General features: G+C 55.0%; 1 protein-coding gene across 2 annotated transcripts in view; it reads right to left on the reverse strand.

The window, feature by feature from the left end:
- Positions 1–12895, reverse strand: part of TXNRD2 (thioredoxin reductase 2) — a 47415-nt gene that overhangs the window by 14406 nt on the left and 20114 nt on the right. For both annotated transcript variants that reach the window (XM_077745888.1, XM_077745887.1), the window contains exons 9-11: positions 7720–7739; positions 6840–6931; positions 4403–4577 (exon numbers count right to left, since the gene is read on the reverse strand). In XM_077745888.1, the coding sequence (XP_077602014.1) occupies positions 4403–4577; positions 6840–6931; positions 7720–7739 (287 nt within the window). The remainder of the gene's footprint in view (positions 1–4402; positions 4578–6839; positions 6932–7719; positions 7740–12895) is intronic.

Consider the following 12895-nt stretch of genomic DNA (forward strand, 5'->3'; position numbering starts at 1 on the left):
GGCGCTGCTCTCCCATTGCCCTTGCCTGGCTTCTGCAATGGACTAGCACCACTGTGAGCCAGAGCAGAGATAAATGACAGTCACTGACCAGATGGTGCACCGTCTAGGGCCACATGGTGTGGTGGGGAAGCCTGTAGCCTCAGGCCCAGGAAGAGCTCCACCAGTGTCTCCTCTTCCAAGAAAACAAACCATATACACAAGCAGATTTGGTTCTCTCTTCATGTTGCTAACTAAACTTTATGACATTTACACTAAAATAAAAAGGTGTTAAAATATTGGAGGCTCATGAGTAGCGGTGCTTCCCTTAAGGCCTTGAGAGCAAAGACGGGTGGGCCCATCACAGGTAGGTGGGCCATTATGGAATACCCACTGGGAAGAACGTGGCCACATGCAGTTTCCTGCAGCCACAGCAGGATGCAGGCCATCCCCAAAGAACAGACCTGCTGGCCTTGGATTTGGCTTCTCTTAACAAGATGGCACCTATGTTCAGCCTGCCAACCCTTCTCCATCATCCAAGTGCCAGCCATGAAGAGCCTGGGTCCCACTCATGGCTTTCAGGAGGCACCGGGGCCTGGACTATCTCACCCTCTTGCTGGACTCAGAGCACTCTCACCCGTGAATTCCCAGAGTCGGGGGGCTTGCTTTTGCTTTGCTTCCAGCTCCCAGTGCTGCTGCCCAGCACTCGGGGTGGGGGTGGGGTAGAGAGTCCATAAGGACTTGAATGGGGGCATCTGTGGCACGGGAGAGCCATCAGCTGAATGTGGCTAAGCAAATGGCCTCCTGTAAACCAGAGCAGGCAGTCCCCATGGTAGAGAGGGGAGCCCCAGGCTGCAGCCCCTGCTGGGCAGATGCATTCCACTCACTGGGCCCTAGAGGCCCCCATCAGTATCTCCACGGATGTCACCACCTCCCTGGCTGTGGTCCATGTGCACGTTCTGTGCAGGTAGACTGTACATGAAGTGGGGTTCTCAACATGGTGGTTGGATTAGAAGTTGGAAAGCCAGGGCCCCAGTGCCTGCTGGCTCCCTTTGTACCATTTTAGAGGCTCAGAAGCCATCCTTGGGCTTCACACACAGGTGGACGACACTAGCTCTCTTGCTAAGACAAAGTCTGAAGAAGAAAGGCTGATTCCTAACAGACCAAGTGGGCTCCTGAGACAGGGCCAGGAGAGCCCTTCCTGGCACTTCGGACGGTGGGAATACCAGCCATCTGGGCCTTCTGACTGGGGGCGGGACTCCTGTGGTCCAGGAAGGGATACCAGTGTCTCTACCCTTCCCTCAAGAGGGGGATAGAAAACCTTCTGGGACGCTGAGGGGTATGTGACAGTTTTAGCTGCAGATTTTCCTAAGGCTTCACTCCGGAGGCCCTCTGTCCATCCTCTGAAACAAAGTCTAAGCTACACTGAGGCTGAGCTCCAGCTCAGAAGTGTTGACACGCCCAGCTGTCCACTCGGACGCCCTGTCCTGCTCCTGCTCCTCCAGGTGGCTGAGGATTCAGGCCACAACTGGTTAACTGCACAGGGTGAATTCGAGCCCGCGGCGCAGCACAGGCTGACTGTCTTCACTCAGCACCGTAATCGGCACATCTGCAGACAGGAAATCCTCCTCGCTGCGAGTTCCCAGTCTATTATCTGAGACACCTGGTGTGGGTGGGTGATTCAGAGACAAACAATGAGCTGGCCCCCTGCACAGCAATTAACTGCTTTAACTGCTAATGTATTTAATCCACCACGTGGAGATCAAGGCTGGGCCGAGGAAGAGGCTCGGAGTCCTCCTTGGCTTGCAGACTGCAAGGCCCACTTCTGCATCCCTGTGGATACTGTCCTCATCGGCCGTGACCAAGGTGCTAGGAACAAGGGCAGCTCAACCCCACGGAAGCTCCTCCCAGCCCTCAGTGTGTCCATGAGGCATGAGGGGCATCCTATTCTCCTGCTTTTACCCAGCTTGTGTGCACACAGCGCTCGCTGCTGAGGCAGGGCGTATGGTCTAGGAACCGTTTGCATTTACGGTACCAGCCCTTCAGCCCCCAGGGTGTTTTATTTTAACCTCCTGGATTGGATCATCCTTTATTGTGCGCAAAAATAATGCTTGGAGAAAGGCTTATCGGGGTAAACCAGCAGAAAACATTTCCAGTTGTTAAACTGGGAAGTGGCTCCTGATTGTTTACAAAACCTGGCCCGGGAGCGAGCAGCAAAGTCAGCACATGCCCGTACAGCCCCAGAAGGCGTGCCAGAAACCGCCGCCACCACAGCGCCGCCTCGGGAAGCAAGGTCAAAGGCCAAGGACTGTGAAAAGCTTCCACCCCCAGCATCAATCACGTCGGGCAGACTGTCTGGGGGATGCTCTTTTTGAAAATACAAAAAATAAAACGGACTCCTGGCGGGGGAGAGCAAGCATGTGCGCCAGGGGCCCTCCCTGTTGCCCACCGGGGACCTGTCTGGAAGCTGGGAGGATCTTGCAGCCTTCTGAGGGCATGGTCCCTTGTCCTCTGAGCTGCTGCCATCAGATTTAGCTGATGGCATATGGGCACAGGCCTTTGCCGCTGTCCAAAGGTGAGAGAAGGGACATATGTGTGGGGGGCCCCAAAGTGTTATCAGGGGAGAAACTAGGCACCTCACCTTTAAAAAAAATTTTTTTAAATGTTTATTTATTTTTGAGAGTGAGAGCGAGCATGAGTCGGGGAGGGGCAGAGAAGGAGGGAGACACAGAATCTGAAGCAGGCTCCAGGCTCCAAGCTGTCAGCACAGAGTCCTATGCAGGGCTCAAACCCGTGAACCATGAGATCACGACCTAAGCCGAAGTCGGACGCTCAACTGACTGAGCCACCCAGGTGGCGCACCACCTCACCTTTTAGAATGGAGTTTAAGATAAATGTCAATTTAGGGACACCTGGGTGGCTCAGTAGTTAAGCGCCCAATTCTTGGTATCTGCTCAGGTCATGATCTCACAGTTCCAGAAGATTGTGCCCCACGTCAGGCTACATACTGACAGCACAGAACCTGTTTGGGATTCTCTCTCTCACTCTCGCTCTCTCAAAATAAATAAATAAACTTAAAAAAATATCAATTTACACTTCTGGATTTGAATAGTTATATAACGTTTCACAGTGTTAGACAAAATAAACCTACCCACTTTTATGACTTGAACAAGAATATTTCCCATGGCCATTTGCTAAATTTTTGACAAGAGACACTAAGTTTACGATAAGGCATTTTCCTTGCTCCTTAAATCTGCTCGTGTTGACCACGCAAGTGAAGAGTTCTGATTCCTCCAGAATTTATCTCATTGTCTGATTCCAAGCGTTCTGAGAACTCAGAAAACCAGAGAGGCTTCTCAGAGGGACGTCGCTGTGTGACACAGCCCTGTTCTTCCCGGCTCGCTGCAGGGGATGTGGGAACCAGGCCGACCACGTCTTGACCAACACTGATGGGACAGCCCCTCTGAGTACTCAGTAAACATTCAATTAACTGACATGGAGGCAGATGAAGAGCCAGAGAGCTACTGGGGTTCTGAGCCCAGGAACACAGAGGAGGGACAGCTGACTAGGCTCAGTGCAGAGAGACCCCTGATAACTGGAGACCTCGAGAGAGGAAGACCTCAATTGTTATTTTCACATGCAAGTTGACAGAAGGCTTAGGAAAATGAGACTCCAACCCCAGAAGACAGATATCAAGGTGGGCACGATGTCCAAGCAGGTGTACTGAACCCAGCACCACACGCCCTCACTAATGAGAAGCCGTCAGCCCCCAGCAGCCACAGCCCACTCATAGCAGGCATGCCCAGCCATAAACAGGCTCCTGATGGGCACAGTGTCTGAGTGCTCTGCTCTTTCTGCCTGGCTCCTGGCCAGGGCACCTTTCCTCAAAGTGCATGTCCTTCCCTGAGACCGGCCCAGGCCCTGGCCCTTGGCAGGCGTCAACCCCACTGCATCCCCACTCTCCATTCTGCCCCTCAGGGGCAGCTTTGGGGTGCAGGAGGATTCAGCCTGGCCCTATCAGCAATGGGCTAATTTTGCCCAGTCATGCTTGCTCAGCCTTCACCCCCACAGAAAGCTGGATCCACACCTCTCGGAGAACAGGAGGATGGGAATACAACCACTGGTGGGCAAGGTAGCAGCCAGCCCACGCAGAGCAGAGAAAGGCCCAAGGCCTCTGGTCCATCCCTGATGCCTTCTTTGGAAATCTGCGCCATGTGACTTCCACAAAGGCGGGTAAGACCTGGCAGAGCTCAAAGCAACCCACGGTGCTGTTTTCATGACCCAAGAGGTGGGCTGTGACGACTGGCCCACCTGAGGCCAGCAGAACGAGGGGAGCCCTGGAGGCAGCAGGAAGGGGAGGTGGCGCTGCTGGTCTCCATGTGTGGCTCACACGTGTATGTGCCCGTGTGGCTCAGTGCACCCTTACCTATGGCCCACAGGACAGTGTCGAAGGTGCCCATGTTCTTCTTGCCGGAGGTGAGGTCCTCCCAGGTGACCTGGAGCTGGCCGTCTGGAAGCTTCTGCACTCTTGAGGGGGTACAGCGCTTCAGGAACCGGGTGCCTTGAGAGTCCATGTACTCTGTAACCAAGGAAGACATTTGCTGCAAAGCACAAGAGAACATACTGTGAGGACCAGGTAGCAGTGAGAAGGTCCGCTGCTGAGGACTGTGGGAAGAAAGGGCTTGGTCTCCTGCCTGCTTGAGGCAGGCCCTAGAAGGCCCTAGAAGAGCCCAAAGAAAGTTTCTCCAAAGGAGAAGGTCCAGAGCCCCTCCTCACACAGAAGAACTGAAGACTGAGTCAAGAGCACATCTGATGCTCCCCAGTTCCAAATCTGAGGCCCTGAGGCCCTTTGGTTAGGATGCACTTGACCTTTGGACTCCTCTCTAGACGCTCACTAAGCCTTCACTAAAAGCAATGACAGAGAAACACCCCCTTTTCCTGGGGGCTCTGGCCTGAACCAGATGGCGCTTGGCTCCGCCCACACTCACCACCCCTCTGCCCCCGCCGAATGCTGTCACCACCTCTGCCGTTGGGGGAGCTGGGACAGTAGGTGGGCACCTCTGCTCCCCACCAAGATGTACCAGGTGGCAGGTATGGTGGGGGTATGGGAGTGGCTGGGGTGTGTCTGCGGAGAGGGCTCCCTCCTCTCAGCCCAGAAGGCTCTGCACCCACTGGTTGTAGATGCGGGCCTAGTTCCTGGGGCCACCGTGGTGGCTTGTGCAGGCTAGAGCCCCAGTCAGACACAGCTTTTTCTTTTAGGAGAAAATAAAAGCCAGTGTTTAAATCCTCTGGTGCCTGCCCATTTAGAGACACACACGATGAAGAAGGCTGCCTGTTCAGGACGGTCACACCAGTCACGGGAACAGGAGTGTAGGCTCCGGATCCCTCTGGGCACCGGACAAGCCTGCAGTCTCTGTCACACTCTGAGGGGGAACTACATGGCCAGACCACTGGCCCTAGGCCTGCCACCAGGTCTTCACATCCTTCTCGGAGGCAGGGCCTGGGTCCCCTGGCCTCACCACCGTGTCCTAGGGCACCCCTTCTCGTTGGTCTCCAGGTCCTACCCGGGCTCAGCACTAAGGCCAGTGTTCTGAGTGGTGCTCGTCCCTAAACACCCCTCTGCTTCATGGGCCTTGTCCTCATCTGCATCCTGCAGTGTGGCCTCTGGTGGCTCCTCTCTGCTGCCTGGCACACTTTCCCCGTAGCCCAAGGTACAGAGACCTTCCCTGGGTGCTGTAGCTCCATTGCAGGCACTCAGGGCAGAGGCACTGAGTGGAGTAAAAGAGAGTGGCCCGCACAGGACAGAGGGGCAGGTCTCTGCCTCTGCTGGGTGGGGCGGGGCTGGAGGCTGGACATGGCAGGCCCACCGCTTCCCTCTGTGAGAGCTCACCAGCCCCGAGAGCCCAGATGGACGCGGTGTGTCTTCCCTCTCAAGGACATGGAAGGACATATGACATCTTGACAGTGGCAGCCCCAGACTTGGGTCTTATTCCCTTGAAGAGTTTTTAGTTAAAATAAAATTAAAAAACTAAACACAAGAAACCATGTGCTCCTAGCACGCTGCATCTGCAGTCAGTGCTGGTATCTGCGTCTCACATTAACCAGGTCATCTATTCCCCAGACCTAGATCAGGACAACCTGCAGTCTTTAGACCCCGCAGGGTGGCTCTCTGAGCTCCTGCCATGAGGCTCAGGAGTGGCCGACTGACAGGAAGGTGGCGTGCAGCAATGGCCCTGCCCAGGGGACAGGAGGTCGAACTGGCAGGGCCTAAAAGGCTGTGTGGATGCTCCGAGAGCTGAAGGCAGACCACTGGCCAGGAAAGCCATGGAACGCTGGTCCTGACTCACAAGGTACATTTTTTTAGTCTATGGTGGGTGACTGGGAATGCGGCCAGGGGCTGTCATCTCTTGAGATAGTCACCCAGGGCCTCGGCAGTCTAGCGACTGCTTCCCGACCTAGTGTTGCCCCTGGGAGGCAGCACCCCACTCGGACACCAGAGGGACTCAGCATGGGAGACAGAGGACAGCACATCGGCCAACACACGCCTCTGCTTGCTAATGGAGGGATGGGAAGGGGTGACCCAAGCTCGCGGTCTGTGAGGCTAGCTCGGCATGCCCATCCACATCCCTTAGGTCCAGTGAGAAGGTGCAACATGTTCCATGGGTCAGCTCCTCCTTCCACACTTGGGTAGGTGTTTCATATTTTAGGGACAATCTCCTTATTCAACTCAAAGGCCAGTTTCCAAAGACTGAGGCCTCACTCCCAGCCCATACCTGCACCTGTCTGGGCTGGGGCAGCTGGCCGAGGATGTGCAGCCCCCTGGAGAGAGCACAAGGTGGGAGCAGGGGCACACGGGGCCATACCTGGTCAAAGCCCCGGAGGGGGATGCTTCTCATCATGACAGTGGTGTCCAGTCCGAGCCCAGTGAGGAAGCCAGCACACTCCAGGGCCACATCTGACAGAGGCTGAGGAGTGCTAACAATCATGACAGCAGGAGCCAAATGGAGAGACCCCAGCACCGCGGCCAGCCACCCACTCCCCCACCAATCCCCAGTCAGCCTGAAGGAGCCACGAGGACCCCCTCACACACTCCCCATCCCACAAATGCACACCCAATGTGAGGTGGGGCCTCTGGAGGTGCAGTGACAGAACTGTGGGCACCCTCCAGCACCCAGGGCCCCGGCAGCTTCTGCCTCCATGGGGCATTTGTGCGGGGTCCCTGGAGTTTAATCTCAGACTTTAGGGCCAGGCCCACCTGAGGGGTCTGAGTAGCGACAGCAAGGAAGAGCTTCCTTCATGAAAGACACGAAACAGCCACCTTCGACCCATGTTCCCAGCTAGCAGTCCCAGCTTTCATCTTCCATCAGATATCTCCTCTCCTGACCTCAGATCCTCCTGTGGCTCCTCTCTTGACCCACTCTGGTTTTACTGCTCCCTCTGAAGGAACGGGCCTGGCTGGGGCTGCCCTCGAGGGAGCACCACCTGCCTCACGGCTGTGTCCAGCTGCCCCGACTGGTTCAGCTGTCTCAGTGTGTGGCTCAGGAAACGCCTCCAGGAAGCTCTAGCCTCAAAGGTCAGCCTCAAATTGTCCCCTGAGCACAGGTCATCTGCTCTGAGTGGCCCTGTAAGTGCCTGGCTCCAGGCGGCAGAGTGTACGCCTTGACGGAAGGGAGAGCAAGTGGGGGAGGGGCCATAGGGAGCGTGAGCACAGCCGGCTGTCACCTGCACACCAGCAAAGGATACAGCTGGCCCCGACCACCAACCTGTTAGAGGAACAGACACAGAGAGAAAGAATGGTGAGTCCCACACGTGGCCCACCACGACACATGAGCAGCTGTCTGAGTGGGGCCCCTGCAGTGGGGATGGGGCCCTTCAGCTTTCGGTCAGCTGATGTGTCACTGCTGACGAGTCAGCTGAGGCTAACTGTTCAAACAGGTTGTCCCAAGGTACAAAACCCACTTCCCAGAGGCTCCGACTGTGAAATACAGGACAAACACTGTGTCACTGAATCAGGAAATTGCCTGGTGGTGAAGGATGTGAGTGGTCGGTGACAAAACAGCACGCCCTGTGCAAGGTCCTCAGAGTGGGATCAACACAGAGTCTGTGGACATGGTAGAAAAAAACCCATTAGAAGAAGATGAATGGTTTTCCTTCTGTCCTAATGTAAGTTCTGCCCTGGGGTCCCTCTGGACCTCCTGTGGCCAGGATGGAAAGGGAAATGTTCTGTAGGGAGGACACCAGACAGTGTGGAAGCTTCTGGGAAAGCACCAGCTATAGCCAGAACATTCTTGGGCCACGGAAGGACAGGCTGGAAAGGTCCACATGTGCCAGTCCAGCCAGGCCAGCAGAGCCAGCTCTCCTGAGCAAGGATGAGGGCACCTGGAGGCAGAGAGGGACACAGGACACTGGGACCGAGCAGAATCATTTAAAATATTTGCCCTAATAAGGGCATCTGGTGGCTTAGTTGGTTGAGCATCTGATTCTGGATTTTGGCTCAGGTCATGATCTTGCGGCTTCATAGTTTTGAGCCCCATGTTGGGCTCTGCGCTGACGCTGCAGAGACTGCTTGGGATTTTTTTTCTCTTTCTCTCCTCCCCCAGCTCATACTCTCTCTGTCTCTCTCAAAATAAACTTTAAACAAGTATTAAAAATAAAAAATAAAATAAAGTATTTGCCCTAGTAGTATAAATCCTCTGCTATTCAGCTCCACTCTGCATGCGTGAACACACATGCACACAAGCTACATACACACATACAGAACCCAGCACAGAATGAAAATTCCCAGCCCGGGTGGCAACATGTGGGTGGGCTTGTCAGATCGCCCCTTCAGCCTTTGAACAAGAGGAGGTGATGTAAGGCTGGATAAGCCCAATGTCAGCACTAATCCCGGCAGGTACTAATGATATAATTCCATTTCAAAAAGCAGTGTATCCCATAGAATATTGCTGGAGGTGCCCTGCGGGGGAACAATTGGCACACAGCTTCCTCTCAAGAGCTGGGGACAGGACTGTGCTGGATTCACATTTGGGGTGAGTGAACAGAGCTCCTCATGTGAAAAAGCTGAGAGGGACACAGCCCTGTAGCTGGGAGGAAGCACAGAGATGCATTCAGAGCCCCATCCGGGCCTGCCGACCTTTAAGAAATAGACATGTTGGAGCGCATGTGTAGCCACGTGAGTACATAGCCCCGTATATGTATAATATGTATGTTTCTGTGTAGGTACGTTTTCAAAATCACATAACCTAACTTCTTTTGTACTCAATATACACAGAGAAAGGTATAAGTCTTTCCTTAATATAGGAAATTACAAGTTACTCAAAATACAAGCAGAATTTAACTGCTTTGAACATCATACCTTAAATGAAAGAATGAAGTTGGGTAAAAGCATCATTGCCAAACCTGTAGTGACCTTTGCTCCCTGCCCCCACTGGCGGCGACAGCATGGGCCGACGGCCCCCCAGCCAGGCAGGCCATGCAGGCACTAGGGGAGGCCCTCTGCTGGACAGCGGGGCTGTCCCTGCCCGTCTTGGAGTCTTCTTGCCTCTGTAAATTGGACCCTCCAGCAGGAGCCAGCTGGCGGCTGGGCACAGCATACAGGATGACCCCAGGTCCTCATATCACATTGCCAAGGACACAGCAGTGTGGTCTCCTGATTCTGGCAAAAACCTGTTTTGTTTCTGCAGCCCCCAGGTAACTCCCCAACCTCCTGCACTGTACGGATGGGGAGCTGGATGGGGAGGCGGGGTGGGCGGCCATGCAGGTGCTGACCGCCAGCTCCTCCCATGGAGCTACCTCAATGCTCCGGGCCTCCTACTCCCACCTCAAAGTCATGGTGCCCACCCCTCAGGCCACCAGCTCTGAGTTGCCGACAGAGGGCACATCTGGGAGACGGCTGGCCCCAGCTCAGCCATTCCTAAATGGGTGTCCTTAACTGCATGTGTACAGCTGAAATCTCACAAACAAGCAAGCAACCTGCTTGCTTGAAGGTAATTTTGGGTCTCTTCTTGTCTTTGCAGGCAAGGATCATCAACAGTATTGGTTTTCACTCCATCCCTGGGCCCAATATATCAAATAATCATTATTCTTTGCAGAACGCAGGATCCAAGAACTCAACCAGAGAACTCCCTTCAAATGAGCTAAGTAGGAAAATGCCAAAGCAAAAACAGATACCGGAGCCTCCAGATCATGAGGGGTAGGGAGTGCCAGAAGACAGGGGCACTGTTTTGTTTTTATTGGTAGCTTTGAAACTGCAGACAAGTTCTGCTGGCCACTAAGGGACCCTGGGCCAGGAAGGGGCCCTGGGAACCATGAGGCTGAGATCGGCTGCCAAGGTGCAGTGACCAGCGCTGGCCCTGGCCAGCCACATGAGGACAGGGTTGCTGCCAGCAGAAGTCAGGACCAGCTTGTTGGATCTGGGGAAAGGGCCCAAGTGAGCCTCTGAGGCCTGGAAACATTCACCTTGTCACTACAGTAAAAGACTCAGACACAAGGGCATCAGCCCACATGGGAAGTCACTATCCTGCACCCTGGGAGCCCCTGATTTAATTTTACATGTGTTCTGGGTAGCTCTGCTCTCTGTGCCCTTCAGTGTGCAAACATCTTATGCGAAGGTATAACTACTGTGGGATTAGCCTAATCACAGGGCAGGCTTTCTTGTTCAAAATCTGAATGGGGGAGGAAGCAGAAACAAAAGCCTTAATTCAGACCCATGAAGCCCCAGCTTAAAGAGCCCTCCACCTGCCTCTCGGGTTTGAAGGCCCCTGATCCGCTCCCCAGGGGGAACACCCACACAAAGTGAGGGCCTCACGGCAGGCACCTGGCTCCTTGGCAGTCCCACCAGTGCAGGAAATGCCAAACGGTTGCCGAGCTCAGGTGCCCCAGGGAGGCAGCACGGAGGGTGGGGGGCCCCAAGGCCTCCTCCCAGTGGGAGCCGGCTCTGGGCTTGCCTGGGATCTGCCAGACCCCTCCCACCCCTCGGGGCCTGACACTGGGCCCACCTCCGCCCAGCCAGAGCCTCTAGGTTCTGGCCTCGTAACGGATGCCACCCGGAGTTGTCTTCCTCAGCCCCTAAGCCCGGCATGTCTTAGACACGCCAGGGAGATGGTCACTGGGGCTTTATGGGCTGGTAGCCTCGTGTCAGGCAGATAGCTAGCTGGTCTCCCTTTTGCTGGACACAAGGCTGTTACACCAAATGAATGTGGAGATTAAGCAGGAAATGAGAAAACTCGCAGCAGTGAGTTTTCCTAACCAAATGGCTGTGATTCCTCACAAGATAAAATTTATATTCTTCCCTTTTGCGCTTAGGGAGACAGAAAAATGACCACAATACCTAGTCAGCTTCCAGACTTAAAATAAGGGTCAAAGGAAAAAAAAAAAAAACCCCAAAAACTCCTAGGACCAACTCTGACAGGCAGTGTTAAATCAGCTTGAGTTACAAAAACACTCTGCCTCACAGAGCAGTGGGGTCCGAGGACAGAGAGGACCAGGCTGTGCAGCTGTGGGAGAGTGGGCCGGCAAGTGGGAACAGCCACGTCCAGGCTGTGACCTGGAATGGCAACTCAGTTATGTGTCAGGCCAACGTGCGGGAAGGGCCGCCCCTAGGTGGCTCCAGTCTTACTCAAGTCTTCTTATGTCAGAAAAAGGTGACAGCACTTAAGTCACCCCAAAGCTCCCTGCTCAGAGACACCGATGCACAGAGCAGGCCTGCAGACAAGGAGTGAACCCTAGGTGCGAGTGCTGACCGGCCGGGCCAGGGAGCCGAGGGGGGCCGGAGCAGAGTGATCTCGATTCCCCACCATTAGGGTACCTGCATAGTCGCAGGGTGCAGAGAACTGAGGATCCTGGCCTGGGCAGTCTGGGCAGCTGGGCCCAAGTCCCAGCCAGGATGCCCGGGTCCAGAAGACCTGGAAGAGGAGGTGGCCCTCCAGGTGACTGAGCCAAGGTCACCAAGCCATGTGATCAAAGGCGAAGCCAGATACCCGAGCGCCTGCCTCCTTAAAAGCGTTGTGGTGAGTCGGCCTACCTTTTTCCCTTCCACCCTCCCTCCACCCGGCGGGGGATGGCCGAGCTGGACAGCTGGGCCAGGGAGGGTTGCCTACCATCTCCAAGCTTCCCCATGCAGGGCAGTGCCCGCCCCTGCACCCCCATTTCCCCCACTGGTGGTGGATGGTTTCTTGAAGTGGCCATTATCCCCCTGACCATTCCTTCCGAAGGAGCTCCTGCTACCTGCCTAGGGAACCCTGTTTTTCTCTCAGAATCCTCCTCACTTCCTGTTCCTCCTCAACCTGCCCTGAATTTACACAGAAAAATGAAGAAACAAGAACAATGGAAAAGCCAAACAAGCCAGACACAAAGCTGGCATTCAGGTAGCCCAGGCTGAGTAAGATGCCTCAGGCAGGGGTGTGGTGCTGAGGGTCTGGGCAGCAGGGATGTATCCCCCTAACCCCTGCTTTCCCAGGCCTCACAGGGTCCTGCTTGGGGACTTGGGAGCTCATGTGTTTTCTACACATGATCTGTTACCTCTGGGGTAAGCTAGCTGTGTAGGGAAGGGTGTTTAACTCTTTCCACCGGCTGGGCTTGGGCTTCATCATCCCCTCTCTACCCTCTGTCCAGCCCTTGGTTCCTCAGACCTGGATTCGAGCAACAGAGGATAGGGGCGCTGCTCATGTCTGTGAGCCTGCAACACCCCTATGGCCATGGGGGTTCATGCCTTGAGGGGGCAAAGATGTGGAACAACCACAGGACACAGGCCTCACGAAGGGCCTCACTGTGCCCCACTCGGATGTACCCCGAAAGAAGGTCTCAGATGCTGCCTGGGCCCTGTCATGGGGAAGGAAGGACGGAGGAAGGCCCTGTGCACTCTGTAGAACCCATGAGGGACGTGGGGCCCGACGTGCCCACCCAGAGGCCAGTGGGGATG

Source organism: Crocuta crocuta, unplaced genomic scaffold, assembly GCF_008692635.1.
Source record: "Crocuta crocuta isolate KB4526 unplaced genomic scaffold, BGI_CrCroc_1.0 scaffold344, whole genome shotgun sequence".
Taxonomy (NCBI): domain Eukaryota; kingdom Metazoa; phylum Chordata; class Mammalia; order Carnivora; family Hyaenidae; genus Crocuta; species Crocuta crocuta.